At 37.4% G+C, this 26,021-nt stretch overlaps 1 protein-coding gene across 10 annotated transcripts in view; it reads right to left on the bottom strand.

The window, feature by feature from the left end:
* The window catches only part of LOC142983781 (muscle calcium channel subunit alpha-1-like), a 93,165-nt gene that overhangs the window by 30,874 nt on the left and 36,270 nt on the right, over positions 1–26,021 (bottom strand). For all 10 annotated transcript variants that reach the window (XR_012960115.1, XR_012960114.1, XR_012960113.1 and 7 more), the window contains exons 2-3: positions 20,141–20,327; positions 4,154–4,279 (exon numbers count right to left, since the gene is read on the bottom strand). Coding sequence is in view for 7 of the 10 variants with exons in the window: in XM_076130812.1 (XP_075986927.1) it covers positions 4,154–4,273 (120 nt within the window). In the remaining 3 variants the exon portion in view is untranslated. The remainder of the gene's footprint in view (positions 1–4,153; positions 4,280–20,140; positions 20,328–26,021) is intronic.

A 26,021-nucleotide genomic window follows, 5' to 3' on the forward strand; every position in this document is an offset into this window, starting at 1 on the left:
AAGAATATCACGCCTCGACGAGTTAGTCTTCGGAGGTCTTCATGCTTGTTTTGTTGTTATATAAGACTAATGGCCGGTCCCAATAATATAAGTCCAGGTAGGGACAGACCTCAAGAGAAGGTGCTATTAAATAATACGATATTTTGAGGAAATGTATGTGAATATTCAGACCACCAAATTGGTTGACGGTAAAGACTGTTTTTGTATCTGGATAGGGCTATCTTCACCTGGAGGTATGTTATTGGGGCTGGCCATTAAAACGATTACACATATTTTATTATACATGTTATGACAGCACAATATCCACAAAGATACAAAAATGATAACAACAACATAGGTACATATCTTTGAATAGTTATCAAGCACAATCAGTTAATAGATCAATAGTCCAGTCAATTAAGCTTAAATTAGGTAAGAATCTCGGAATTCGAGATACCCAGCTGTAAGTCTGTAAATACTTGTATATTGACACCCTAAAAGTTGTCTCAAAACCTACATATGGTAGGGTGTACGCAACTATAAAATTTCAAGGTCCAAAGTCCCAAAAACCGGTTTTTTGAGCTTTTTTTGTAAATATCTCATTTCCTATGGAATTTTTGCATTCGTATTCATTACCAATATTGTACAGTATAAAATTCTCTACAAATTTTGTATGATTTTTTTTTACGGTGAACCGTTTTCGAGATAGAGGGCGGAGAGCGCGCGGTCACAGGATCATTTCAAGTCAACCGGTGCCTCCGGTCGAAGATGCGCCATATAATATATAGTTGACGAACTATCGATAAATCAATGATTAATAAATATTTGTCAATTTCTATTAACTATTACATTATTTTTTATCATTTTTTTCATAACCTATCCACTTTTTATTCAGTATTAATTAACTTATCAACACTTACCTGCCCATGTAATTGCAGAATTTTTCATGAAAATATAGGCACTATATTTGAATTTTAACCTAATTAATATTAATAACTTCTTACATGATGAAAAGAAAAACAAATAAATCAGTATTATTGAAAAGATATAGATTTAATATAATTATGAAGAAAATGATGACACCAATGACTTTTCGAAGTTATGTGTGTATTAGAAATAATTGTCACATGCTCCAACGGTGAAGGAAAACATCGTGAGGAAACCTTGCATGAATAAAATACATTTATTGAGGGCATGCAAAGTCCCCAACCCGCACTTGGCCAGCGTGGTGGACTCAAGGCCTAACCCCTCCCTCATTACGGGAGAAGACCCTTGCTCAGCAGTGGGACAGTAATGGGTTAAATTTATTTATTATTATAATCATTGATTTATCGATAGTTCATCAACTATATATGGCGCATCTTCGACCGGAGGCACCGGCGCACGGTGGATCGAAAATCGGCTGTAGAAGACATAGGATCTCGATGTCGTGAATGTTATTTTTTTCGCTGGAAATAACTTCTGCTGATCATTACTGTTATAAAAAATGACATATGAAGTAATTGTATGCACAAATGGAAGAGTTATAATTTTTTTAAGAAAAATTTGTATGGAGCTGACATGAAAAATGAGAATATCTCTGGAATCGCAAGGTTGGCCGTTATATCCTCGCACACTGATATAGTACTATTTATTTGTGAATTTTTGACATACTTTATATCGCGGCATCACTTGCGATTTTTTTTCTAAAAATCGGCAAAATTTTCAAAAAAAAATTTTTGTTTATGATACATTTTAATGCTTAAATATGACTATAATAAGTGTAATTTACAATATTTTTTATGCTTAGACCAAAACATTCTAAGAAATCACACAATCGTATTACTCCTCCTCGAATGGTGCTCTCTGAACCTCGTATAATCTTTGTTTCGGGCCTCTGAATCTTCTTCCGAAAGACTTCCAATTGTTACAATAGCATTAACTGCAATTATGTCCCCTCGATTAATCAACAATTTGTGGACGGTTGAAGACATGCAGTAGGTACCCATCGTACAATTCCAAGTATTCTTCAGCGGTTGTTCTAGCGTATTCTTTAAATTTCTGCACGTATTTAAACTCTCCAGATGTGATAGTTCTCAGAATCACAGCAAATCTGCGAATTACGTTTATGACCAGTTTGGTTCCATTAAAGTTGATAGCTGACGGTGATACCGTATGGGTGAATCCAAAACCCTGCTCACCGCCTCTGTATTGCCTTCCAGTCCAGTTTAGTTTTGCGAAATAATCCAAAGAAGTTGTCATAAATGAAAAAACTGCAGTGGATAACAAAATTGAAGCTCTCGTTCCCTCACATTGTCGATGACATGAAATTAGTCGACCAAAAACTCATCCAAGATCGATCAAAGGTTGAGATCATCTTTGAATCAATCTTGGATGAGCTTTTTTCTTGAATGCAATAACTCTTGATGGCCTTCTCCTCTTGCAGACCACTTTTTGAAGTCGAGACGATGCGCTATGTGTAGAAGTCATTTCATCACATTAATGCGGACATCACATAAATGTTTATCCGCACACGCCAGAAGAAACGGTTTTTGACGCAATGGCATCTAAGTCATCTAACTCATTCATTTATGTGGGCTTAGCCAAACACAGGTAGCAGGCCGCATTTGACTTCGCTTCAGACAGATATGTACAAATTTTGACACTGTCATCACCAATTGGTGGACTAATTTCATGTCATCGATATATTGAGGGAACGAGAGCTTCAATTTTGTTATCCACTGCAGTTTTTTCATTTATGACAACTTCTTTGGATTATTTCGCAAAACTAAACTGGACTGGAAGGCAATACAGAGGCGGTGAGCAGGGTTTTGGATTCACCCATACGGTATCACCGTCAGCATCAACTTTAATGGAACCAAACTGGTCATAAATATGCTGGAATCATCTTGACCACTCTTTATGTTTTGCTAATATCTGCTTTGATTAGATGCACCGTCAAATCCCCACTTTGATATTAATATTAATTGTTTATCTTGTCGTTACAAGTTCAGTATTTGGATTATATGAAGACTTAATAACAACCGCTGAAAAATAGTTGGAACTGTACGATGGGTACTGCATGTCATCTACCGTCCACAAATTGTTGATAAACGGAGTAAATGCTATTATTGTACCATTTGGAAGTCTTTCGGAAGAAGCTTCAGAGGCCCGAAACAAAGATTATACGAGGTTCAGAGAGCACCATTCGAGGAGGAGTAATACGATTGTGTGATTTCTTAGAATGTTTTGGTCTAAGCATAAAAAATATTGTAAATTACACTTATTATAGTCGCATTTAAGCATTAAAATGTATCATAAACAAAAATTTTTTTTTGAAAATTTTGCCGATTTTTAGAAAAAAAATCGCAAGTGATGCCGCGATATAAAGTATGTCAAAAATTCACAAATAAATAGTACTATATCAGTGTGCGAGGATATAACGGCCAACCTTGCGATTCCAGAGATATTCTCATTTTTCATGTCAGCTCCATACAAATTTTTCTTAAAAAAATTATAACTCTTCCATTTGTGCATACAATTACTTCATATGTCATTTTTTATAACAGTAATGATCAGCAAAAGTCATTTCCAGCGAAAAAAATAACATTCACGACATCGAGATCCTATGTCTTCTACAGCCGATTTTCGATCCACAGTGCGGCGGTTGACTTGAAATGATCCTGTGACCGCGCGCTCTCCGCCCTCTATCTCGAAAACGGTTCACCGTAAAAAAAAATCATACAAAATTTGTAGAGAATTTTATACTGTACAATATTGGTAATGAATACGAATGCAAAAATTCCATAGGAAATGAGATATTTACAAAAAAAGCTCAAAAAACCGGTTTTTGGGACTTTGGACCTTGAAATTTTATAGTTGCGTACACCCTACCATATGTAGGTTTTGAGACAACTTTTAGGGTGTCAATATACAAGTATTTACCGACTTACAGCTGGGTATCTCGAATTCCGAGGTGAACTTACTATAATGACTGGACTACAATAGCTAGAAAGATATGTTAAGAGTTAGTTAAGAGCCATGCCACAAAATTACATTTTTAGTAATATTTGTGGTAGTTTTCTTAGGAAAAGACAATGTTTCTCAAAGTCACAAACTATGTTAGGAACAAACATGGTATGGTTTGGTGGTAGGTGTAACGTGAGATAGTGGTATAGTGGTATGGTATACGCACAGGCACGAGCGGCGGCGCGGCGTCTTGCGGAGCGCCCGGCGTAGCGGCGGCGGGGCTGGTGGGCGTGGTCGCGGGCGCCGCCAGCGACACCTCCTCGCCCCCGCCATCCGCGACGCTCATCTCGACCTGAACACAACCAAGCCTGGTAACATCCTCCTCAACACTCTTATTGCCATAGGTTAGTGATCACCTAGCATAACGTATAGCCTTGACAACTGAAATCTCATTTAGCGACAATTTGATTTTTGATGTGTATTTCGAACCATGAAAGCGCTCAGCCAAATCACCACTAAGTGATAAGGTAGGAAAATGGCACAGTTATATCCTTTACCCTAAAACAGATTGAAAGCAAGTTATTTGATCACATTTTAATTACCAGTAAAGTGTAATTTGTAATCAAATAACTTGTCATAAGTAAACCAATTGTCGACATTTTATTTGATGGAACAATAAACTTTTAGTTACTAGGTCATATGTATAGCTCCTAGGTTTCAATTAGTTTAATGACTATATGTCAGCACGTGACTTGCACAAACTACAGCTCTCATAGCGCCAAAGCCAAGGACTCTACATTTGAACGTCGTCACCATTGAAGATATTATCAATTTATTATACATTGACGTGAAAGTACGTATATCATCACACGTATTGGGAGTGAAGGCTTCGTTGTATCGGCGACATAATGAGAGAGCACGCTGATCGGCGTCATTACGTGCTAATCTGACAGTGACTGTGATGGCGAGCGTGATTGTGTGGCACACTGCCAGGCACTGCACACGTATAGCTTCACTAACACGCTTTGTGATATGAAAAGTGATGCCATATCTGACACTATTTGGAAGCACAAAGAAGAATTTAAACACTTAAAATACACTGAACTAGTTTTTACCAACTGGGTTAAAACTAGTTGGAAAAGCAACCTAAGTCGAAGGCGACCAAATGACAATTTACACCCTTAAATTTCGACTACCAAGAAGGCAGCTCGGAGGCCAATGTCTAAATGAGTAGTATTATCCCCCAGTCGCAGTTTTTCATCTAGAGGGAATTGGTACTACTAGTGCTAACCTCATCATTTTCTTAAATCCTAGTATAAAGTGCTATAATGGCAACAAATTATCGATGGCTTCGTAACGACAGCTCCATACAAACTTAGTGGAAATCGTTAAAAAGTATGAATTAATGCGGCGGAATGAACGTTGTTGGTCCGAGCAGTAATAAAACGTAACGACCTAAATATACGACACTTGCTCTTGATACTTGCAGCCTCGCGACTACTTGCACGAGTGGTAACGCTTACATTGAACATAAATATTGCAATGTACTGTACCTCCCTAAAATGTAGAGATTTAGAAAGCTCCTTATCTGAGACAGAACAAAATTTTCTCCTCAACCAAGACAACGTTCATGACTCTGTTAACTTGCATACTAATTTATTTAGTGTTACCACACTGATTCTGCTAATTGTGATAATAACTCGTAATCCCCGTGAATTTGAACGTATTATCATTGCTAAGATGGCGTCGTTTCGCGCGTAAAACTGACATTTGTGACGCGTCGTGGAAGTTTACGCGCCGAGGCAATGACAACGTACAGCCAATAACCGAGTTTATGTTTGTGTATAAATTAAATTGCCGTGTTAGACTTAAGCCGAGAGTGTCAACAAGATCGTGCCGGCGCCTCCTCCGCGGCGGTGTACTTTGTGAGCGAGTACCCACTTATTGTGGCTCGATGAAGAGGGTGAACATCTCCATGTCAATGGACACTTGTGTATTTCAGAAGCCTGTGTTAAGCTTGTGTAAGCCAACAAATTTTTCTTTGTAAACTGTAGCGACGAACTGATAGGACACAGTCTGAAATGTAGAGTATTTAGGAAGAATTAATGACAGTAGAGTTCGTAATGTTGACCAGTTTACATAAAGCTTTGTTTAAGGAAAAGCAACCTGAAGAAAGAACTGCTTTAAAGGCAAAAAAAGTACAAAACTCATTGCAAGAAGAGTCACTGAGAGCAACAGACGCAACAGTTAATTACAGAAATCTGCCTCATTAAAATGTTCTACAGTTGTCCGAAATATTCTCATTAAAACGACTACCGTGCACTGTGCAGTGTGCAGTGTGCAGCGTTCAGTGTGCACTTGTGTGTAACATCAAACATAGCCGGCTACCTGGAAACGCATCTGTTCTGCGACATTGCTCTCCTTATTCAAATATAATTGTATTCAACGAGCAATACAAATAGATCTTCTTGGAAATGTAAGCAGGACAGAAACTATCGACATGTACACAGTACACGGGCTACTGGTTCATATAATAATGTCTGTTCTTCTATATTTCTATTTCAAAGAATATTTATATACCTTTTCTACGGGTGCATTACTTTTCGATCAAAACTAATGTAACTTTCCTATTGATCAAATCGCGTCGGTAACATGAAAACTTTTATCTGAAAGTAGTTGGGAAACTTAGTGGAATGTTTGGTATTTTAGTGAAATATGTGAGTGTTCCGAGTGCCAGATGTTCGTCGAGGCGTGTCGGCTCGTGTCGAGGTGTGTCGAGGCGTGTCGCGGTGGACGCGGTGGAGGAGACATTAATGCAGCGACACGATCTGCGGCGCACAAACTCATTGGTATTTCGGACCAAAGGATATGACCGGGTTTGTACTAAGCAGCTTGAAGTAGATGTCAATAAAGGGGTTCCTGATTCATGCTCAATATTGACTAATACGAGTTGTGGATCAGATTCAGCCCACCAAGTCCCAATTGTTTAGGGACCTTATAATTTATACGATTATTAGGCTTACCTAATAATCGTAGCTGTTCGAATGTTTAGAAAGATGAATGTTAATCAGTCTGACCAAACGGATAAAAAAGAATTTTGACAAAAAAAATTACATAGTTTTTACCGCGAGAAATCTTTTCACGCGGGCGAATTTGCAGTCGGAAGATAGTTAATCAATAAAGTTCAAATGATCTAGATTCGTTTCGTGTGGTATTTTTCCACTTCTATCGGAACATAAACATCTAGAATAATAAAATTGTAGCTGTTCTAGATAAGAATGTGACCGCAAGTGCGTGGCATCTGGTCAGTTGCTGCAGTAGTTCCAGCAGCTCGTGTGAGCTCGTGTGAGCTGGTGTGAGCGGTGAGTCAGTCCCCTGCCGCGCTAATGACTCGCGCTCGAACAATTCAACACAAAGCTCAATGGAGCTATTTGTGGAGCACATGTCAGCAGCTCGCAGCTCCTCGTACTACTAATAATGCAACTGTTTTCTAATAACAACCACTAACTAAACATTAAACGTTTCAATGAACACCAAGCTTTTGATGCAAAAGTGGAGCACATTCGTAGTTCTACTGAGTAGACTAGAGTACTGCGAGAGTTTTGTCACATTGTTTTGGTCACACAATTATGAATTTAGGGATTGGAAACACAGACCTATCCTGAAATCCATGTTCTGATATTTAAACTGAGAAAAATATGTGTTTTCCAGAATATGGACTAGCTCTATCATAGTGTGGAATGAAGATGATTGCGGAGTCCCGGATGAAGCCGCGATCAAAAGCTATTTCATAGATAATTCATGAGTTTGATTGAAGTTTTTTGTGCTTTCATTCATATTGTTGTGTTTGAAGTATTTCAGTTTATGTCTCGTATCCGGTGTGTGACATTGTGTAAGATTACATCGTGGTGACGTCACCACTCATTCATCCGCTTTGTTCTTATGAACTATAAACATACATACAATATTGTTATAGTGGAGCTTTTGTACACATTTCTTCACGATATGATCATACATTTATTATTATGCGCTGATACAACACATAAACAGTATGCTATCTCAGCAGGTCACCGTCGTGGTCTATAACCTAACCCCTCTCACGTTGAGTAGAGCTTCATGCTTCGAACCCATTACTGTTAATAGGTTATAAAAAATAATGATTGATTTATACTAAAACCTTTTAATTTTACCACTTTTAATTTGCCGATGTTTCCAAACGAATCATAAAACATATTTTTCACTTAAAATCTCTACAAAATGTTCCTCTTCATAAATTGGATCATAACTGGCGCAATAATTTAGCGAATGTTTACGAATATCTACAAATTATAACAGCGCTATGTGGAACGTGTAAAAATGTTCATATCATCGTATAAATAAACAGTTAGCGCGTACACGTAGTAAACATATCGGCCATAACTCGCTTATCGTGATCCTCGATCAGTAAAACAAACAAATACACCATATTGAAACATTTCCTAACCTCATTTTTACCATTACCGAACCCCTTTACTCGTGTTTCATAAAAATATATGTTTTAAATATAACGAAGGGCGTACAAACCATTAACCATATTAATACGCGACATCGATACAAGGTCCCGGAGTCCCGAGACATCCCGCATTCCGGGAAATGTGGGACATCTCTAGTGACAACCGATGATATATGTGTGGAGCGCAGAAAGCAGATATTTTTGTAATATTTCAGAGAGAGAATTAATTGGTTAGTGCGCGGCTGACAGACTCGTCGTCGGGTTAATCATTGAACATGTTGTCGAGTCGTAAACACATTCTCGCGATATTTGTCATTGCTAGAACATGTCATGTTTTACGCTCAGATGACATTTTTTCGAACATATTTCCGGAATGAGCGACGGTATTAGTATTGAGCCATGCTGTTGCATAATTACATTACATGATTCTTAATTATATTTAGCAGTTTTAATCGAGTCACCGCTCACTGTCTCGTGTGTATCACAGGGAGTAGGCGATAGATGTCAACGTTTCCGGCTATAATTTTTGGTCCAATCCAAAGACATTCATGAATTTTCGAGAAAAGGTAAAGGAACAAGCTTTAAGTTTTAACCGTAACTACAAGGAACAAGGAATATGTTCAATCACTGCTTTAATTAAGTAGTTTAGTTAATGAAGAACTGAGCACTGCGGAGGTCTACGGAGTACTTTCTGAAATAAACGATAATGTTTCAGAACTATTTATTGCCATAGATAGTGTGTGTGTGTTCACTGTTACCGCGTGTTGTTAGATTATAATCAATCATTCATGAGGTCGCGCACCACTGCCGAACTAACTCGCGCTGGAGTTAGTCGACGTCGCACACACACAACACACACACAATACACTGAGCACACAGCGAGTATGATACAATATTTACATTAACTATGTCGCCGAACACATAATATGACAATCACTATTATGAGGCGCCGGCTATTAGGACTATATTTTGGGAAACTTCAGTTTTGTTTCATTTATCGTCTGAAATTGGTCCAAATGTTATTTTCTAACAAAGATTAACTATGAGTAATCTTCTTGCTTTAACTGCAGTTTCATGAAGGCTTAAAACATTTGCAATCACAGTATTAATTACGCAATGATATTACAATTCAGTTAAAATCACGAGTATTTTTGTAAAATCATTGAACTACATCCGATTTATTTCACTGTGAAGTGTGTGAAGTGAACCGAGCGCTGTATTGTCTTCGACATCAATAATTGCGTTCAATAATAAATATATTATACCAACAATAAATCTCACTCAAATGTTTTCCAACAGATTGAATTGTAATCGGTTTTCCAATTATTATAAAACTATGAAATACTCTACAATGTTGTATTTCATTTTATTTGGAGATAATATGATTAATGTTCAATTCAACATCAATGAATGGTCATAAAATTAATTGGTTTATTACAGCACACACATATAAATGTAAGTAAAATAAATATTTGCGTGGAATGCTCGATATTGACGGCACGTTGATAGATTCGGAGTGAAAGTGTTGTGACTTGTTTGTGACAATACCATGTAACATTTACCTTGACAAGCGCTTTGTTCTACGTAGTGGGTTTTCAGGTACTTTCACATGTGGACTTCAAACCTAAACATATTAAATTACAAGAAGACGGGAAAGGGTTTCGCTTTTTATAAATCTGAATTTAGAACAGGAAACGCGAGCAACAGAACCGAAATTGGCTTCAATATATTCAATTTATGATTTAAATCGGTTTCGCTTCGCTGCGTCTTCCGGGACATCCCGTATCCCGGTGTCCCGTGGTCGCATCACTGCACTATTTGTCTTCTTATTGAAGTTTTAGTGCAGGAAGAGAGCATTGCCATTGTTAGAGACTGCCCCGACTGCGGGGACGGCGGGGAATGACGGGGAGTTGCGGGAAGTTGCGGGAAGTGACGAGTTGTGCTCGAATCAAACAGAACGGTATAATTAGGTTGTTGAACGTCCTTCATTGTACTGAAATAAATCGTCGAGTGCTTTCATACTTTGCTTCGTTCGTCCATCTGTCTGTCCAGCTAAAAGTTTATGTGTATTAAATATTATAATTATATTTTGACAACAATCAAAAAGCTAAAAGGTCAGTAATTTTCTAAACAAGTGAGTCAATTTATAGACTGAGTATGCAAATGCAGATTGGCAGTCTATAAGGTCCATTATTCAGTTTTCAGTCCTATACCTCGAATTGCAAAAGAGATGGCCTAACTACTGATAAAGACTTCTAATTAAAATGTCATTCAAATATAAATTAATACCTCGCATTCAGTCTTACATCCGGTGTTCATTTTGTCTGAATTTAAATAAAAGCCCGTAAAAATAATGGAATCTAACGTTTTATTATAAAATGTGTGATGATTTGCGTCGTTACCGCGGGTTACGAGTGAAGGAAACGACAGCAAGTGATCAGCCGGTCACTGACGGTAACTGACGGTAACTGACGGTAATTGTCGGTCATTGATGGCAACTCACCAGTCACCAGGCATTTCCTGTTCTCACAATATCTCTTACGATTAAAACTGAAATAGAATGTTATGCTATTATCTCGCGGGGAGTGGGCGACACACACACACACACACACACACACACACGCGCGCGCACACACACACACACAATAATCATGTACAATTACAACAGACGAACAATGTTTGTTATTATCTATATTTCAAAATATTAATATTAAACATCACTGCAATAATATTAAACTACAATCACATTTAATGGTAAGTATTTCATAAACTAATGCCACATTATATTTATTTTAATAACGAGTTGTACGTTAGTTATTAATTTCCTTCATATTTCAGATGAGAGGAACACGGCAGCTATGAAAATAAGCTCCAGTGAAATAACATTAAGGTCACAGTTGAACGTTGGATGAGCACTACTCACTTACCTACGTACTACTTTACTATATACTACATTATGTACAACTAGCAAATCTTTCAAGAATTCATGTTTCTTAACAATGTTGAGGTTTATTAAACTTACAAAAAGTTCGTGAATTACTGTCGTGAACTAAATGAATACTATTCGCTTGTTACCTTGAACGTAGCGAAAGAAGACCATTCTTAGAATTATGTTTGTAAATGATGATGATGATACATTTATTATGAGCCTTATGTGATCGCATTATATAAGTGACTTTTTTCCGGAAAGTTATAAGGACAGCTGACCATTAAAACTTTCCTGAATTTAGAAAATAGTAACGAATTTGGAAAGAAAAAATAAAATACCATATGACTTAAAACTCCTTGCTAGCTTTTACTACGAAAAGAAGACTACTAAATAAATGTGTTTATATTCATTGTGACAGAGTAGGCACGCGACTTGCTCACGTTGTTACCCTGGTGCTATGGCGTCAGGAATGACCGGAACTGAAGTGCGGCAGTAGCGACAACACCACAACATGACAATAATACACTCCACACGCACCACACACACGCCACGCGCCGTTCTATTGTTAATGTACAAACACTAAAAAAAGAACAACACATATTTATTTTGGCAACCGTACCGGTGACTATTCTATTGTAAAACACGATAAAATACTATTTCAAGCTCGCATGGTTTTATAAAGAATATTTTTTTTAAATAAATTTCGTTTTATTAGTGGAATATTTCCGGTTTCCGCGGAATTTCGTGGAACACGGGGTATTTAAGAGCAGCCATATTATAATTTTATTAGCGTAACTCAGTAAACCATAGTTATATTATAAGAATTCATTGAATTTAATATTTATTCGTAGACTTAAATTTTTTCAAAATATAATTAATTTTTATTTAACTCCACTGTCTTATTTCTGAGCATAAATTTCCTCTAAGGTTTCCGTTGTATGTGGAAAATACATTTTGAAATATTGAACAAATTGAACATGTAAACATTTCATTAAAAATACTTCAATACTGCTAGTTATCTGAAGCGAAGTGACTATTTGTACTGTGCAGTCTTTTGTAAAAAGACAGAGAATAATTTTAATTCATCTTTCAGAATAGGCGCCGTGAACGCGGAGACTTATTAAAACATAGTTATTTATAAAACGTGGGTTTATTTCTGTAAACTGTATGTTATAACGCGTTATAGTTCGCGTTCGCTTCCGTTTTACCTCCTGCATTATGTACCACACCAGTAACACGTAATATCTGATGTTAGAGATAATTAAAAGTGGAGACGCCCTAAAAAGCCATACACAAATCATATCAGTGATGTTTTGTAAAAATGTCAGGCGCGTAGTACTCGTAACTGACGGTCCTGTATTACAAGACGTATGGTGAATGAAGCAAGAGAAGTTTGTAGAGATCGTACCAAGAAGCGTTACTTGTTCTCTGCTATCCCTAAAAGAAAAAGGCGTAATTTTGTACATATAATCAAGTATAGTTCAACTGGAGACTTTATGGCGCATGCCTTATTAATAAACATGACCTAAGTTCGTGATTGCTTACCTACGTTTCGCTACTTTCTGAAAAGTTTAAGACTATTTTATCGTGTAAAAGGAAAAAGGTTAATAAAGAAATCTAAGTGCCAGGTTTATTAAGGAAGTCAATAGCTTGGCTCTACGTCATCAAGTAAATAGTGATTGTCGTGTTAACGTTGGTCAAAGACGTCTGAGCCAGGGTAAGGCGTTTGATTTAACAACTAGGTACTGGTCTATAATGGCCTGTCGTCAACGCTTGGAACATTTACGAACAGTTCAAATATTCCTCAACTTTACGTCATAGGTTCATTAACCTTTGTTTGTGTTTCATTTACCTATAGACAAACATATAGTCTCTTTGACTTAAATTATACGGAGTGATAAAGAATATGGGCAATGGAGAGAAACTAATTTGAACATTGAACTTATCTTAATCATAGAATTTTAAATTAAATTAAAAGGTGACTCATAATTTTTTTCCAACCTGTATAATTGTATAGTGTAAGGTTTATTGGAAAAACGATCTTCTATTGAAAATAATCGAAGCGTTCATCATCTATAGCTTTAAATTACAGCTCACTGGAAATGAAACACGAAACTTTATTAATTTCTCTGAATGTCAGTAGCGTGGTCAGTAGCATCAGTTTACGTTCACACCTCATAACAAATATTAATTTCACACACAGTGATGATATTCTGTGTGTTCTGTGTAAAGGTAAAAACAAATGAGATCAGAAACTTACGCAGCTGAAATTAAGTTTGCTAAAGATTAAATATCATTGGATAACTCACACACGGCCATTTGATGCCAAACTAAGCACAGCATGACTACTTTAGTAACCAAATTACTTATAAACAAATATCTATGCAATGAGGAATTGTACAATAATGCGGTTAATAACATAAGACAAATATAGGGAGCAGCAAATATCTCAGAAATTGCATTCAATATAAATATATCTTGTATTCCTGTACTTCCCACGTACAATTAAGATCTATTACATTTTTAAGGAAAAGCTGAAGAATACCTAAACATAAATATTGCAAGTGAGCGGAACTCTCGCTGGTAACCGCGAGGAGCACAAGCAAGGCTATCGCTCGTATGTGTATTCCCGCCAGTTCCCGCCTGTTCCCGCCTGTTCCCGCTAGCACAGGGGATGAAATTGCGCATATTCAAGTTACCGGTATTTAGCGCAGTGCGCTCTCAGCTCGCGCCGCCAACATTTATGTTACCTAATATACTACACGACTACGCGACTACCGACTATATAGACTATTGACTAGTATAGACTAGTGTGTACGGTCGAGGCGGGTGGGCGGAATAGGCGCGCTTTGTGTCCTGACACTTTGTGTTTGTGAAAGGTTTTTTGTTTTTGCACAACATTTATATTGGTGCAGCTTTATCAAGTTTGGATTTTTTCACAGAAACTCACAATCGATGTAGCCATGTCAACTAACGCCCACCTTTGTAGAGGCCAGCCTAAATTAATAAAATAAAGGTTAATCTGATCAAATCTAAAATTTTTAACCAAATATTTTTTAATTTAATCTTTGCCCCACTAATGTAGACGACTGCATGTTCCCTCTTATACTACCTAAACAAGACTAAGCACAAGTAGTAAAAAAGTACTCGTCCTAAGTATTAGAAAAGTGGTCTCACAGCAATGGGTCCAAAAATATTCACATTCTTAAATGCTTTTACATAAACTGTTTATTTTTAGTGGTAATTTCTTCCCACAGTGCAACACTCATCGATCCAATTCACGGGTAATTAGAAATGTATTTAAAATCAACTAGTGTGTTATAATGAGTGGTGTGAGAGCAGGTGTCCGTGTATTTGTGTGGAGTGACGGAGCGTCGCTCTCACTGACTCATGTGCTGTCATTCAACTACTCTACTGACACCACAACGTTCTACAATGTGTAGTAATCTCTCGTGACTAACTATTTCATGAATCTCAGTAATTTCCTATCTCGATTCGAGTCATTGTCTTCTGAGTAAGAGCTTAAAAGCGCGGTTTTCCTTTAACTCAACTTATGATTAAGACACTATAAATAACTGGGAAATCTGTTCCCAGAATTCCGAGTTAGTATTTACAGAATGCAGAGGAAATTCTTAAACATTTTTAATTCTTCCGATTCATAATTGAGTCATAACACTCCACATGCAGTATGTGAAGAATTCTTGGTTCAGAACACAAGAATTTACGATACACCGCACGATGTAGAAGTAAAACATAAAACATACAAGATTTTATCTATTGTGTATAATATAATGAGTATATTATAATAAACTCAGAAAGCACGCAATAAATTTCCTAAACACGCGTACATTATGATTATAATAATATTTGTAGGCGAACCGTTTGTAATTTCTCATGCTCGTATTGTTATAGGCGTAAAACGAGCGCGCGCTAATTAAGCGAAGGTTTTTAAACACGCGGCTCAACGTAACACTTAATTAATGATACAAGCACTTTTATAAATAATGCCTTTATACGAAGCTTTTAATTTAAAAGGTCCTTTTATTGAAATTTAATGGTCGATAATGAAGTAGGGCGCCGGGAGCGAGGCGAGTGGCGCGTGGCGCGTGGTGCGGCTCTATCGGCTGCCGGTGGTAATTATCGGCGGGTTATTTCATCCCTTTCAGTAAGTTAACCCGCTGCCGCCAGTTGCCTAAATGTTTATTATTTTGTTTCGGTGAATTTTATATTTCGAGAGGATTTAAAATATAATAGAAAGATAACCCTTTTTAAGGACAGTTGGAGCGTACTGATGTGTGAAAAAAATACTCGATTAAGACCTCATTGAGTGATACTAATTGTATCAACGCAACCTTACTTCTTCACAAACTGAAGTTAAGTGTGATGTAAAATTTAATTGTAAGGATCTTTGAAGGCACTGACTCTACCTAATATATCGTAACGTGAAACATTTAAACCGAGTGATGAATTGAATTCCGTCGCGGCAAGGTCGTTTAGTTGTATGTATGTAGGGTTGTATGACCTCATAAAAGCTCATATTAACTTTTCCTTTAGATTTCGGTCGGTATTTTCCCGCTGAGTAAGCGACTAAGCGTGGTGTACACGAGATAACACAGATTGATGATACGGTAACGATGTAATTACGACGTCATGTCCACAGAGAGAGACAGACATGTCGAGAGCGGGACGGAGATACACGTGATCCACTTAAAGATGTTTACACATTGAGAATTTACTTGAAATTAAACGTACTTCTGAATGTTCAATTTGTATTCGTCTCTTTTGATATAACGAGGGACAGTCTCGCCGTGGGAACAAGTAGAAAAAAGGGTTAAATTTTTAAACGTTATGCACCTACAAGTAAAACCTAAACATAAATTCATTATTATAACAATAGTTAGACTACGTGAAACCAACGTTTTTTAACTTGCAAATTTTTTATCTGTATACAAGCTTGATACAGGGCAATATTTTATCATCTATAAAGCACACAGTGTGTATTCAGGTTAAACAAATTGTAAGATGAAAAATGTCATGTGGCGCTAACAGCCATGTTAGTAGAGGCTGGGAGTTAATGAGACATGTTAGATAGCATTGTACCGCAGCATCAGCGACGCTCGTCTCGTCGAGACATTCCTCGCAGCCTTGAGCTGTCGCCGGCCGGCTCTGCCTCAATCATTAATCATTTATAATTGCTGTCTACTAACTTAGTGACTTACATTTTAATGTGACGACAAGCTGAACTCTTTCGTAATTGTTTTAAGTTTGTGGCCGTGAGTTTCTCGCTAGCTCTTTTCATAAGGCTCTACCCCCTTTCCGAGCTGTTGTAACGACTATCATAAGTGTTAACACTTGACGTGATTGATTTGATTTTGATTTTGAATGTAGTATCTCCAGAAATTACTGAAACGTGGTCTGCTTAGATGTTAAGGTAATCAATCTGCCAATAATGAAGGCGGTCGATAGATAACGAACCGTTTAGTCTTTTAAGCGTCTTCATGTCACAGGTGATGCTAAAATTAGGTGCTGGTTTAGGCAGCTTGAAGAACCAGCACAAAGATAGAGTAACTGGAACTACGAAACACGAAAGAGGAAATGAAGATTATGATAATACAGAGAATGTAAGATAATAGCCGTCAATTGCTATAAGTGGCCATCAGTGTCTATGAGTGGCGATCAGCGCTCAGCGGCGGAGTATAAAACAATGAGGTGTAACGGAGCGAGTTCGAGCGCGATTAGCCGCGCAAACACCGGCTAATGAACCGACGACGCAGTGCGAGGGCCCAGGTTCGGTGCTTTGATGTGACGCGTCATTTCACACTGATGCCCGCGTATTTTTGTATATCACTGACTTGTTAGGGCCACTCACCGACATTTTTGAAGTTCACCTTCTGAATCGTTATTGATAAACGGTCTACAATTATTATATGTTTTTAAATGTTTATACATTATTGATCAACACGACACTTTTACTATCCTTATAAAGAGAACTTTTGCTGTGCTTGTAAGCTGATAGATATACTACTACTACTAGATCTACTAGTAGAATCAAATTACAACGAAGTGGAATGACGTATCTTATTACAAAAAGACTTACTCCCTGCATCGGATTGCATTAACATCGATAACGATCATATTTAACAGACTGAGCGCATCCATTTAATTTCATGTATCCTTATTAACAATTTTATTAATTTATCTAAATATATTTAGTTGTAAAGTTATTAATATAGTAATTGGACGAGTAGTAATAGTTGTCGCGAGCTTGTCCAGTTGTACGAGTGTGTCACACGAGTGGGCGCGCGTTGATCACTGCTGATCACCTCGCTAATTGATGCTCTCATTATAATTAAACAGAGAATTATTATATGTTGTGACTACAGAGTGACTGGTGACCGTCAGATTCATGGACAACTGTCGTAAACATTAATAAATTTATTGATCCTAAGATTTTAAAATAAATAAGGTGTTTGAGAGTACGTGGAGAGAACTCGAGTTTCGAGTTTAGATTCTCAAAGTAGTGCAAACTGTTACAAGCGAATTTATGCGAATTTATAGGGCCTCATGTTCAGAAGATAAGAATGGTATTAATTTTTATTGCGTCATTATATTTGAATCACAGTCAGTTACAGAATTCGCTTATCAACTTAATACTTTTAAAACCTCTTTGTGACAAATTTTTAATACATACCTGAACATAATCAAGTGTAATTAGTAAGAATTAACCATTTAATCAATGTCAAATGTTTTGTTGATGGAACAATACATGTACATGCTCCAGAATATAAAGTTTTGAAAATGAATATGAACTTACAGCGCCTTTTGGAGCTGTATAGTCAGCTGAGTAGTTCTGAAAATATAGTGACGCACTACCATGCTTGCTGTAATGTTTCAGTCGGACTGTACAATGGAATTTACTGGTGGTACTTAAACAGCTAATTTACGAATAGATCAGAGAACCAGAGGAGCGACAATAAAACTAACGATCCGTTTGATTTCAGCACAAACAAGTGAGATGTTAGTCTCTTTGTACTTCATATTGTTACTAACGCAACACTTTCTGTGTGTGTAACTATAACTAGGTAGATAGGTGTATAGTATGTTGTTTTCCATTCACATAATATCACCTGTTGAAGCTGCTGATTATTTCATTGATAGCACAAATACATGGTGAACATGATCGCTTAATGATATTATTACTGTAATTACAATGCGTATGTTAGTGATAGAGCTGTTAATAAGGAAACCTCGAGTTTGATTCCCGATCTGGCTGTTTATAATTTCTGGCAAAATGTTCTCTAAAACCGCCTTGTTAACGATACTGGTATGTGGCAATAGACTTGCCCCCTATTACACGGGACTAACATAGTAAATTGACGCAATGTGAGTTTTTATGAATCCCTGTTCTTCCCTTAAAAGTGTCGTGTTGTTGGTAAATTAAATCGGCAGTGAATTGGTACTAAAAAACTAATTTATAAAATTAGTCTAGAATTGAATAGTAAGTTTGTGAAACAATTAAATCCTTAAATTTCTTTCTTGTGAATCACGATTCAGTGAGTCAGAACGAAATGCAGATAATAAAACAATTCTGTTTGAATGATTCCCGTCAATAAAGACACGCGTTTGAAGAAACTCTGGCGAATGAAGCGCATTCCCCAGCAGTTCCCTAAACAATGACGCGAATAGTTCCCTTGTACCGTGTTCACACTGTACATGTAACACACAGTACACACTAGTATACTGTGTACATTAGCGCACGTGTGTACACGCCACTGTACAGTCAGTAACATTAACATTAAACACTTCTTAATTGATTCCAAGCACATTGATCTCATCCCTTCGTATCTAAGCACATCTTGCCCCATAATAGTTCCTGTTTTGACGTTGCGTGTGACAAAAGTAAAATACTATGAAGAAAATTTAGCTTGAAATGAGGCCTGTCTAATAAGGAGACTTATAACAGACAATTATGATGTCGTATCGTTGGTAAGAGATCATGATATAAGACATGCTTTATCGGTTATTTATATTAGGGGTAAGACAATAGACATGAGCAACAGTGTTGTAGTTTTTAAAATCAGACAGTAAAAATGTAGTTTACAATTTGACTCTATATGGTTGAAGATAAATCCTTGTACAAATATTTTTGTCATTGTTGAAATGATCGTGACCGTACATCACTCATGAACTCTCAGCTGAACGGCGCGTGCGCAGCCGCACATAACATTTACGACGGCAACAATGAGCAGTGTTAATGCTGCACTCGCCTCACTCGCCTCACTCAGCGCTCTCGTTACAACTAGATTTATACCAGGAATGTGCCTACTTTGTTTATTGTAGTGTTGTTGTATTGTTTACACACATTATTCACATTTTATTCGCGGGTTTGATTCCGCCTCGCGTCGATTCACTACTCTTGGCGCCGTTCCATCTACATTTTGATGCGATTGTCGTAAACCAAACATACTCGTATGTTACTAATATCAATTCTCAATGAAAATTTAATGCGGGCGTTCGTTTTATAGGAATCAAATACACCGTTTTATGGAATATAAAAAACTGAAGTTTGAAACTAACTAGGGGCTTTTGTTAAAATGCTATAAAAATATTGCGATTCTTGAACTTCTGACCGAAAGATGAGTATTTGCAGAAGTAGATACAGATCGTATTTTCTCAATTAAACATTTAACTGTACACTGGCTCAAAGAAACATAAGATTTTTGTCAAAGCTACCTCCGGAGTCATGCTAATGTCAAAGTATATAATTCATACTTATGTAATATAACACTTACCTATTCTTCTGTTTGTTGAGGCGTGGAGCGTGCGAGCGACACCGTGCTTCCATGCGAGGAGCTTGCTAGCCGCGCATCGCTACTGGCCCACCACACACATCACACCTCCTACGAGCTACGAGCTACGAGTTACGTGCTACGAGCTACGGGCTACGGGCTACGAGTGCACGCGATCACTGTTGGTCCCCTGAAACAAAAGACATAAGACTTAGCCTCTTGCATGATAGTAGTGGAAAGTATTGTAGTAGGAAGAAGTTGCCATATGATTACTGTTGCTACATCAGGTTCTGGATTGGAGTTCTTAATGGAATACAACATTTTTGTGTGATCCTCAATAAGGTTGTGTAAGGGTCTGGTTGTACTTTGTATTCTATTATAGCCCAAGTTTTTACAAACTCTACGATGATTAAACTCCTCTAAAAGAATAGTGAGGAGAGGTTTTAAAAAAAATGTCCTACATATTGGTAAACTATTTGGCGGGTAAAGTAGACCAATAAATAGTACAGCACTGCTAACTTCACACGTGTATATCGTTACTCAACAAACATTTTATTGCAATAATTGAAGTGTCCAAATTATTTCACATTTCCCGCGAACATTCTCCACGATATTTACGATCTTTTAACTACTGTATCTGATCTATGCTAATATCTCAATTTAATGAATGAATTAAAACCGTTTGCTTGTGCGTGTGTGTATAGATAGTACCACACACACAAGCAGAAGTGTTTAAGTGTGTTTTGTCTATGTGGTGATATTATGTACAGACGCAAGCAAAACGATGTACACATTCTTAAAATAATTTTATGAATTAAAGTAGTCCAATTACTGTGGTTTCTCATATTCAAGGCACAGTTGCAATCATTATATTGTTTGTATACTAAAAAATAAAATATATTTTGATTAAGTATACTGCGTATTTATTGTAAAAAAGTACGCCAAGAATTTGACGATGAATACACATTTTTGCTAGTGACTGTACACTGTCATGTACTGGCGCAATCTAGATAAATCTATACTGAGTTACATATAAATATTGTAATGTTTGAACAGTAAACTTTTTTAAATGTTTCTGAGAAGATTGATAGATTCAAACGTTGAGCGTCAGTAGAAGATATTCAGTTTGTAAAGTTTAATGGTGTAAGTGTAATGGTGGTTTTTTGTGAGGTTTCCGCGAACAGTTCCGCTAAGTGGTTCTTGCTATAAAATAATTTGTTTTCTGTTATAAAAGATTTCAATCTGCGACTACTTGAATAAACTCCTATGCTACTGCCAATTACATCATTCAGAATGTCTAATATTTTGTCTATTAATTCGTGACTATTCGTTCCCTGATTTCAGAGATAACCAAACACACACAGTATAAACCGTGTGTGTTTGGTTATCTCTGAAATCATAAAAACAATTCCTGTAGGATTCCGTTGATATTGATTGATCTAAGGAGACAATGCTTAGTATTGGCGACTGGCGACACATAACGAGAAACTAATCTTACATGTTCTAGCCCTAATATTGATATACATACATACACATACGGAGTGGTAGTTAGAGACACGTATTGAAAGCTGCCGATGTGAAAGTTGGATTGTCACGGGTGACTGAACACCACTATCCCCCCCCCCCCTCTCCACCACACCTCGCTACCTGTGCGGCTTCTACCCTTCGGGATGGTTTCATAGTTTTCATGTTCACGTGTGTCATTTGGCTATTATATGTAAGGTTTTAAGACCAATATCTGCATCATAAGAACTATTTATTTGCCTGGCCTAATAAGTACTTTAATTCTTACTGTGTACTACTGCATCGAAGTATTTTTTGATCTGTAGTAAATTCGATATTTTGCAAATTTGTTAATGTGTCATGCTAATTTAAATATTCTTCATCTCATAATCTGAAACCCCGCTAATTATAAAAATTGCGTTACAATTTCGATCCACGACAAGTCAGCGAAAAAGTCCCTTTAAGAACAAGATTCATGACTTATCTCCGTGAGTCGACGTCATTGAACAGTGAACAACCAAGCTCAAGCGACATTCAATTTACTGTGTACCATTGACCAATGTTGTTAACTGTAGTTAAAGCTAAACGTAGCTTCACAAAGCGACGGTTAAACTGCCTTTACTCGGTATCTATTTCAGACGATAAATTCTTCGTCTAAGTTTTATAAAATATTTTCTGTGTACATTTTGTTCGTGAAGTCATCTTGACAGCGTAATGGGTAGGACATGATGCCGACACCGCGCATAGTTGCTTGCTCACCAGTAAACGATCAGTAGGTTGAGCAAATTTTAAGGCCACACTTACATAGAAGATGACACGTATGTTTCGTAAAGAACGTTTTAAGATCATGGTTGTCAAATTACATAAAAAAATCTTGTCCCATCATCATATGTAACAGTAACTGTGAGTTTTTTTTTGTATGTTTGTAACGTATAACTGCAATAATATTTGCATTGCATATCGTAATAGAAAATCTAGGAACGAAATAAACCTGAACTAACACTAGATACCGTTTATGCTTGTATAAGTAAAAGTTACAGTATAATGTGTGTGTTGCGCTATGAACGAGGTCAGCGAGGCAGGATGCGCGCTGACCAGGCGCTACGTCATCGCGGAGACAGTGACGTCACGACACCAGAGACAACCCGCGCACACCGACACATAGGAAGTACATTATTTTATGACTTACTAAGTTTTAAGTTCACTTATGTGTCGATAATAACAAATCTACGGTCTACGGTCTTTATAAATCACTTCTTAGTCAATTTACACAAAACATAATATATTTTTTGTAAGAAAGACTGCGAATAAACGTGACTTACCTAGAGCGTCGGCTTTTTCCACTAGTCCTATCTTTTAAATTGGCGGTATAACAGCTATTGCAACGACAATTATTGTTATAAGTTTCTATACTAGAGCTAAATGAATGGATTTTAATCTTAGAAATCATGAGTCTAGTAAGCAAACTGGGAAATGTGCCTCAATTTCTTAACAGTGTGTGTCAGTAGTTTGTTTAGAGGCGATGGCTGCGTGGGCGCGAGGAGGAGGGGTAGATATAGACGCGGGCGGAGGGGGGGGGGTGATATAGTAAGTGCCGTCTAAGTATTTAGTGACAGATTGTTGAGTCATGAGTGTGTTCTGTGTAGGTGTGTGGGAGGCGGAGGCTGACCTCGTCTGCGATGCTTTATCTCATAATCTCAATCACTGAACAAATCTTTAGCAGAACGTTATGGGATTAGTGTCTATGAGTTGTTATAAAGGGAAAGTTTTCTGCACGTTTTTTAAAGTGCACAAAAAACAGTTCAAAGTTGGAGCTTTTAGCAGTTCTTTAGGAAGCTTTAAAAATTAATTTCTATCCTGTCTTACAAACTTTTTAAAATACTTTTTATAGTTAGACTTGAAACAATAGTTTAAATTATGTTGTAGGAGTTGACTAAAGTCACATTTCATGTAAGAGAATGTAGCAACGACGCGTAACATACATCGTTTGATTCAAGGTGACACAATACGCAGCACACAAAGGTGTCAGCAGCACTCGCCCTCACTAACTAACAACAAAGCACAATTGAACAGAGCGCCCCACACGCCCCACACGCCCCACACGCCCCGCACATACCTCGCGCTGACTGACTGCAGGTTACCGGGCGCAAGTGTACATGTGCACAAGTCAATGATACACATGCTAACAATAGTGTCAGAGTTGTTCAAGCCGCTTGAAAGCCCTTTAACTTAACGATTGTTTTCGTCAATTAACTATTGTTATTATGAATAGACAACTTTTTGCGTGTCGTCGCTCAGTTCAAATACTACCATACGGTCACCCATCTATAGCATTACCGCACCAAGAGTGGCTAAGTGTGACTCAAGGCATAACCCCTTCCTCATTACGGGAGGAGACTTTTGCCCAGAAGGGGACTTTAATGGGTTAAATTTTATTTTTTATTTATGATGATGCTTAAATCGCATATTGTTTACTGACCGGTGAGCGCAACTGGCTATGAGGGTTTCACACAAAGCTAGCTGTCCGTCAGTCCCCAAAATTGAACAGCAGTGACGTCATTTCGCCGTCACGTCAGTTGTCATGATCGACAGCTCGCAGGCTTCAGCGTCGGCTCTTTGTGTCGCGTCGCTCATTCAATTTGCGATCAAACTTCACATGACGTGAACCAGATGTTATAAACTCATTGAACTTTTGTTCGTTGTATCAAAATTGTTTTAAAGTTGTGCGAGATTAAATTTGATAAATATTGAGAATGTGTCATGGCTGATATCTTTTAAAGGTACTCGTATGTATAAGGAACTCTATAAATATTAATTCGTTGATGCATTATTTTAGCATCTTAGATTAGTTTCAGCAGAAAAAAACAGGTACTAGGACATTTTTTATTTTTGTATATTTGGTTATCTTACTTGTACTTACGGCACGGTAGATTAAGCAAATAAGCATCTTTATTATTAGGTTGATCACTAAAAAAATTTGTAGCATACGAAATTTTTACCACCTGCTGCACGCATCCTATCTCTTTCAATGATGATGTTATTTAGCGTGTAACGTATGCACACAGTTTGGTCGGATGTGTGTGTAACGTGTAGATCTATGCTGAGAGGCGGAACGTGCGGTCACGACTATGGCTTCCGTCTGATTTCACTAACAACAGTAACAACCCGCCCCACGCCGCCACACCATCTAGACTATTCTAGGGAGCACTCGACGATTGAACTCACTAAATACAAGTTCATTATTTCATCTCCTATTTCAAAAACAGCCCCTGGATGAAAAAATAATATAGGGTTTGGGGACTTCACACCATACAATAAGAGGAAAAGCAAAATAGGATTATTTACGGGTTACCCTAAATTACGATCCATGTGGAAATCAAACTCACGATATCCAGCTCAGTAGGGAATGAAAGCCACCACAACATGCATTATTTGAAGACGATATTGCAAGAAATATAAGCGCTCTTAATGTACAGTTGTTACCCCTGATTGTTAACAAAAGTTATTCTTTCACCAGGTGTTAATACACGAAAAGTTTCAGCTGTTCTTAGTGGTAGTGGTCGGAAGACGGGCGCGGGGAGCGGACAGGTGTCAGGGTACATTACTGCGCTCAGCGTATTACATTACACCCGCGCTCTGCACACAGCATTTGACGTTGTGGCTTTTATAATAACCGTTTGTAATCTGAGGTGTGATTTGATATAACTTAACAAACTACATGTTACTTCATCTCTGATTAGATATGCCGTAATTGAAGCAATGTATGTAGGTATTTCATTAAGAAGATTAGATCTAAAAGCAATTGCAGAAGGTTACGTACCGACAGATGGTGAAAGACCACGAAAGACTATACATACAGAACGTGTAGGCAGAGGTGTATAGAATACACCCGCGTTTCACTACTAACAATGTTAGTCCGATTTAATAGGAAGCAGACCTATTGCCATATAATGGGCACGTTACTTTTATACCTCGTGATCACCACCCAGGTCATAAAGGCAGTAGTATCTTCCATCTTTTTAAAAGTCTTGTATGATAGTATTGGTACAGCAGTAAGTGAGCGCATGCTCGGTGCCCTTCCACGTGACGTAGCTCTCGTAGTATGGCAACAGTCGCAGCAGTGCGTGTCTGCGCGCGCGCACTATTCTGGTCGCGCAACTGGGTCGCACACTATTGTACTCGCATTCTCTATACATCACCGCTCAATACTAGTCAATACTCACTGTTCACTACGCATTGTAGTACAACAGTATGAACGATTATTATGAGTTACGTTTACTACGTATTTTGTTTTATGATCGGTTTGATAATATTGCGTTCTTTATAGTTCCAATGAAAAGGTTAATACTTTAGATGTTGAAGATTTCTCGATAAACATAAT

The sequence above is a fragment of the Anticarsia gemmatalis genome, chromosome 25 (genome assembly GCF_050436995.1).
Source record: "Anticarsia gemmatalis isolate Benzon Research Colony breed Stoneville strain chromosome 25, ilAntGemm2 primary, whole genome shotgun sequence".
NCBI classification, from domain to species: Eukaryota; Metazoa; Arthropoda; class Insecta; order Lepidoptera; family Erebidae; genus Anticarsia; species Anticarsia gemmatalis.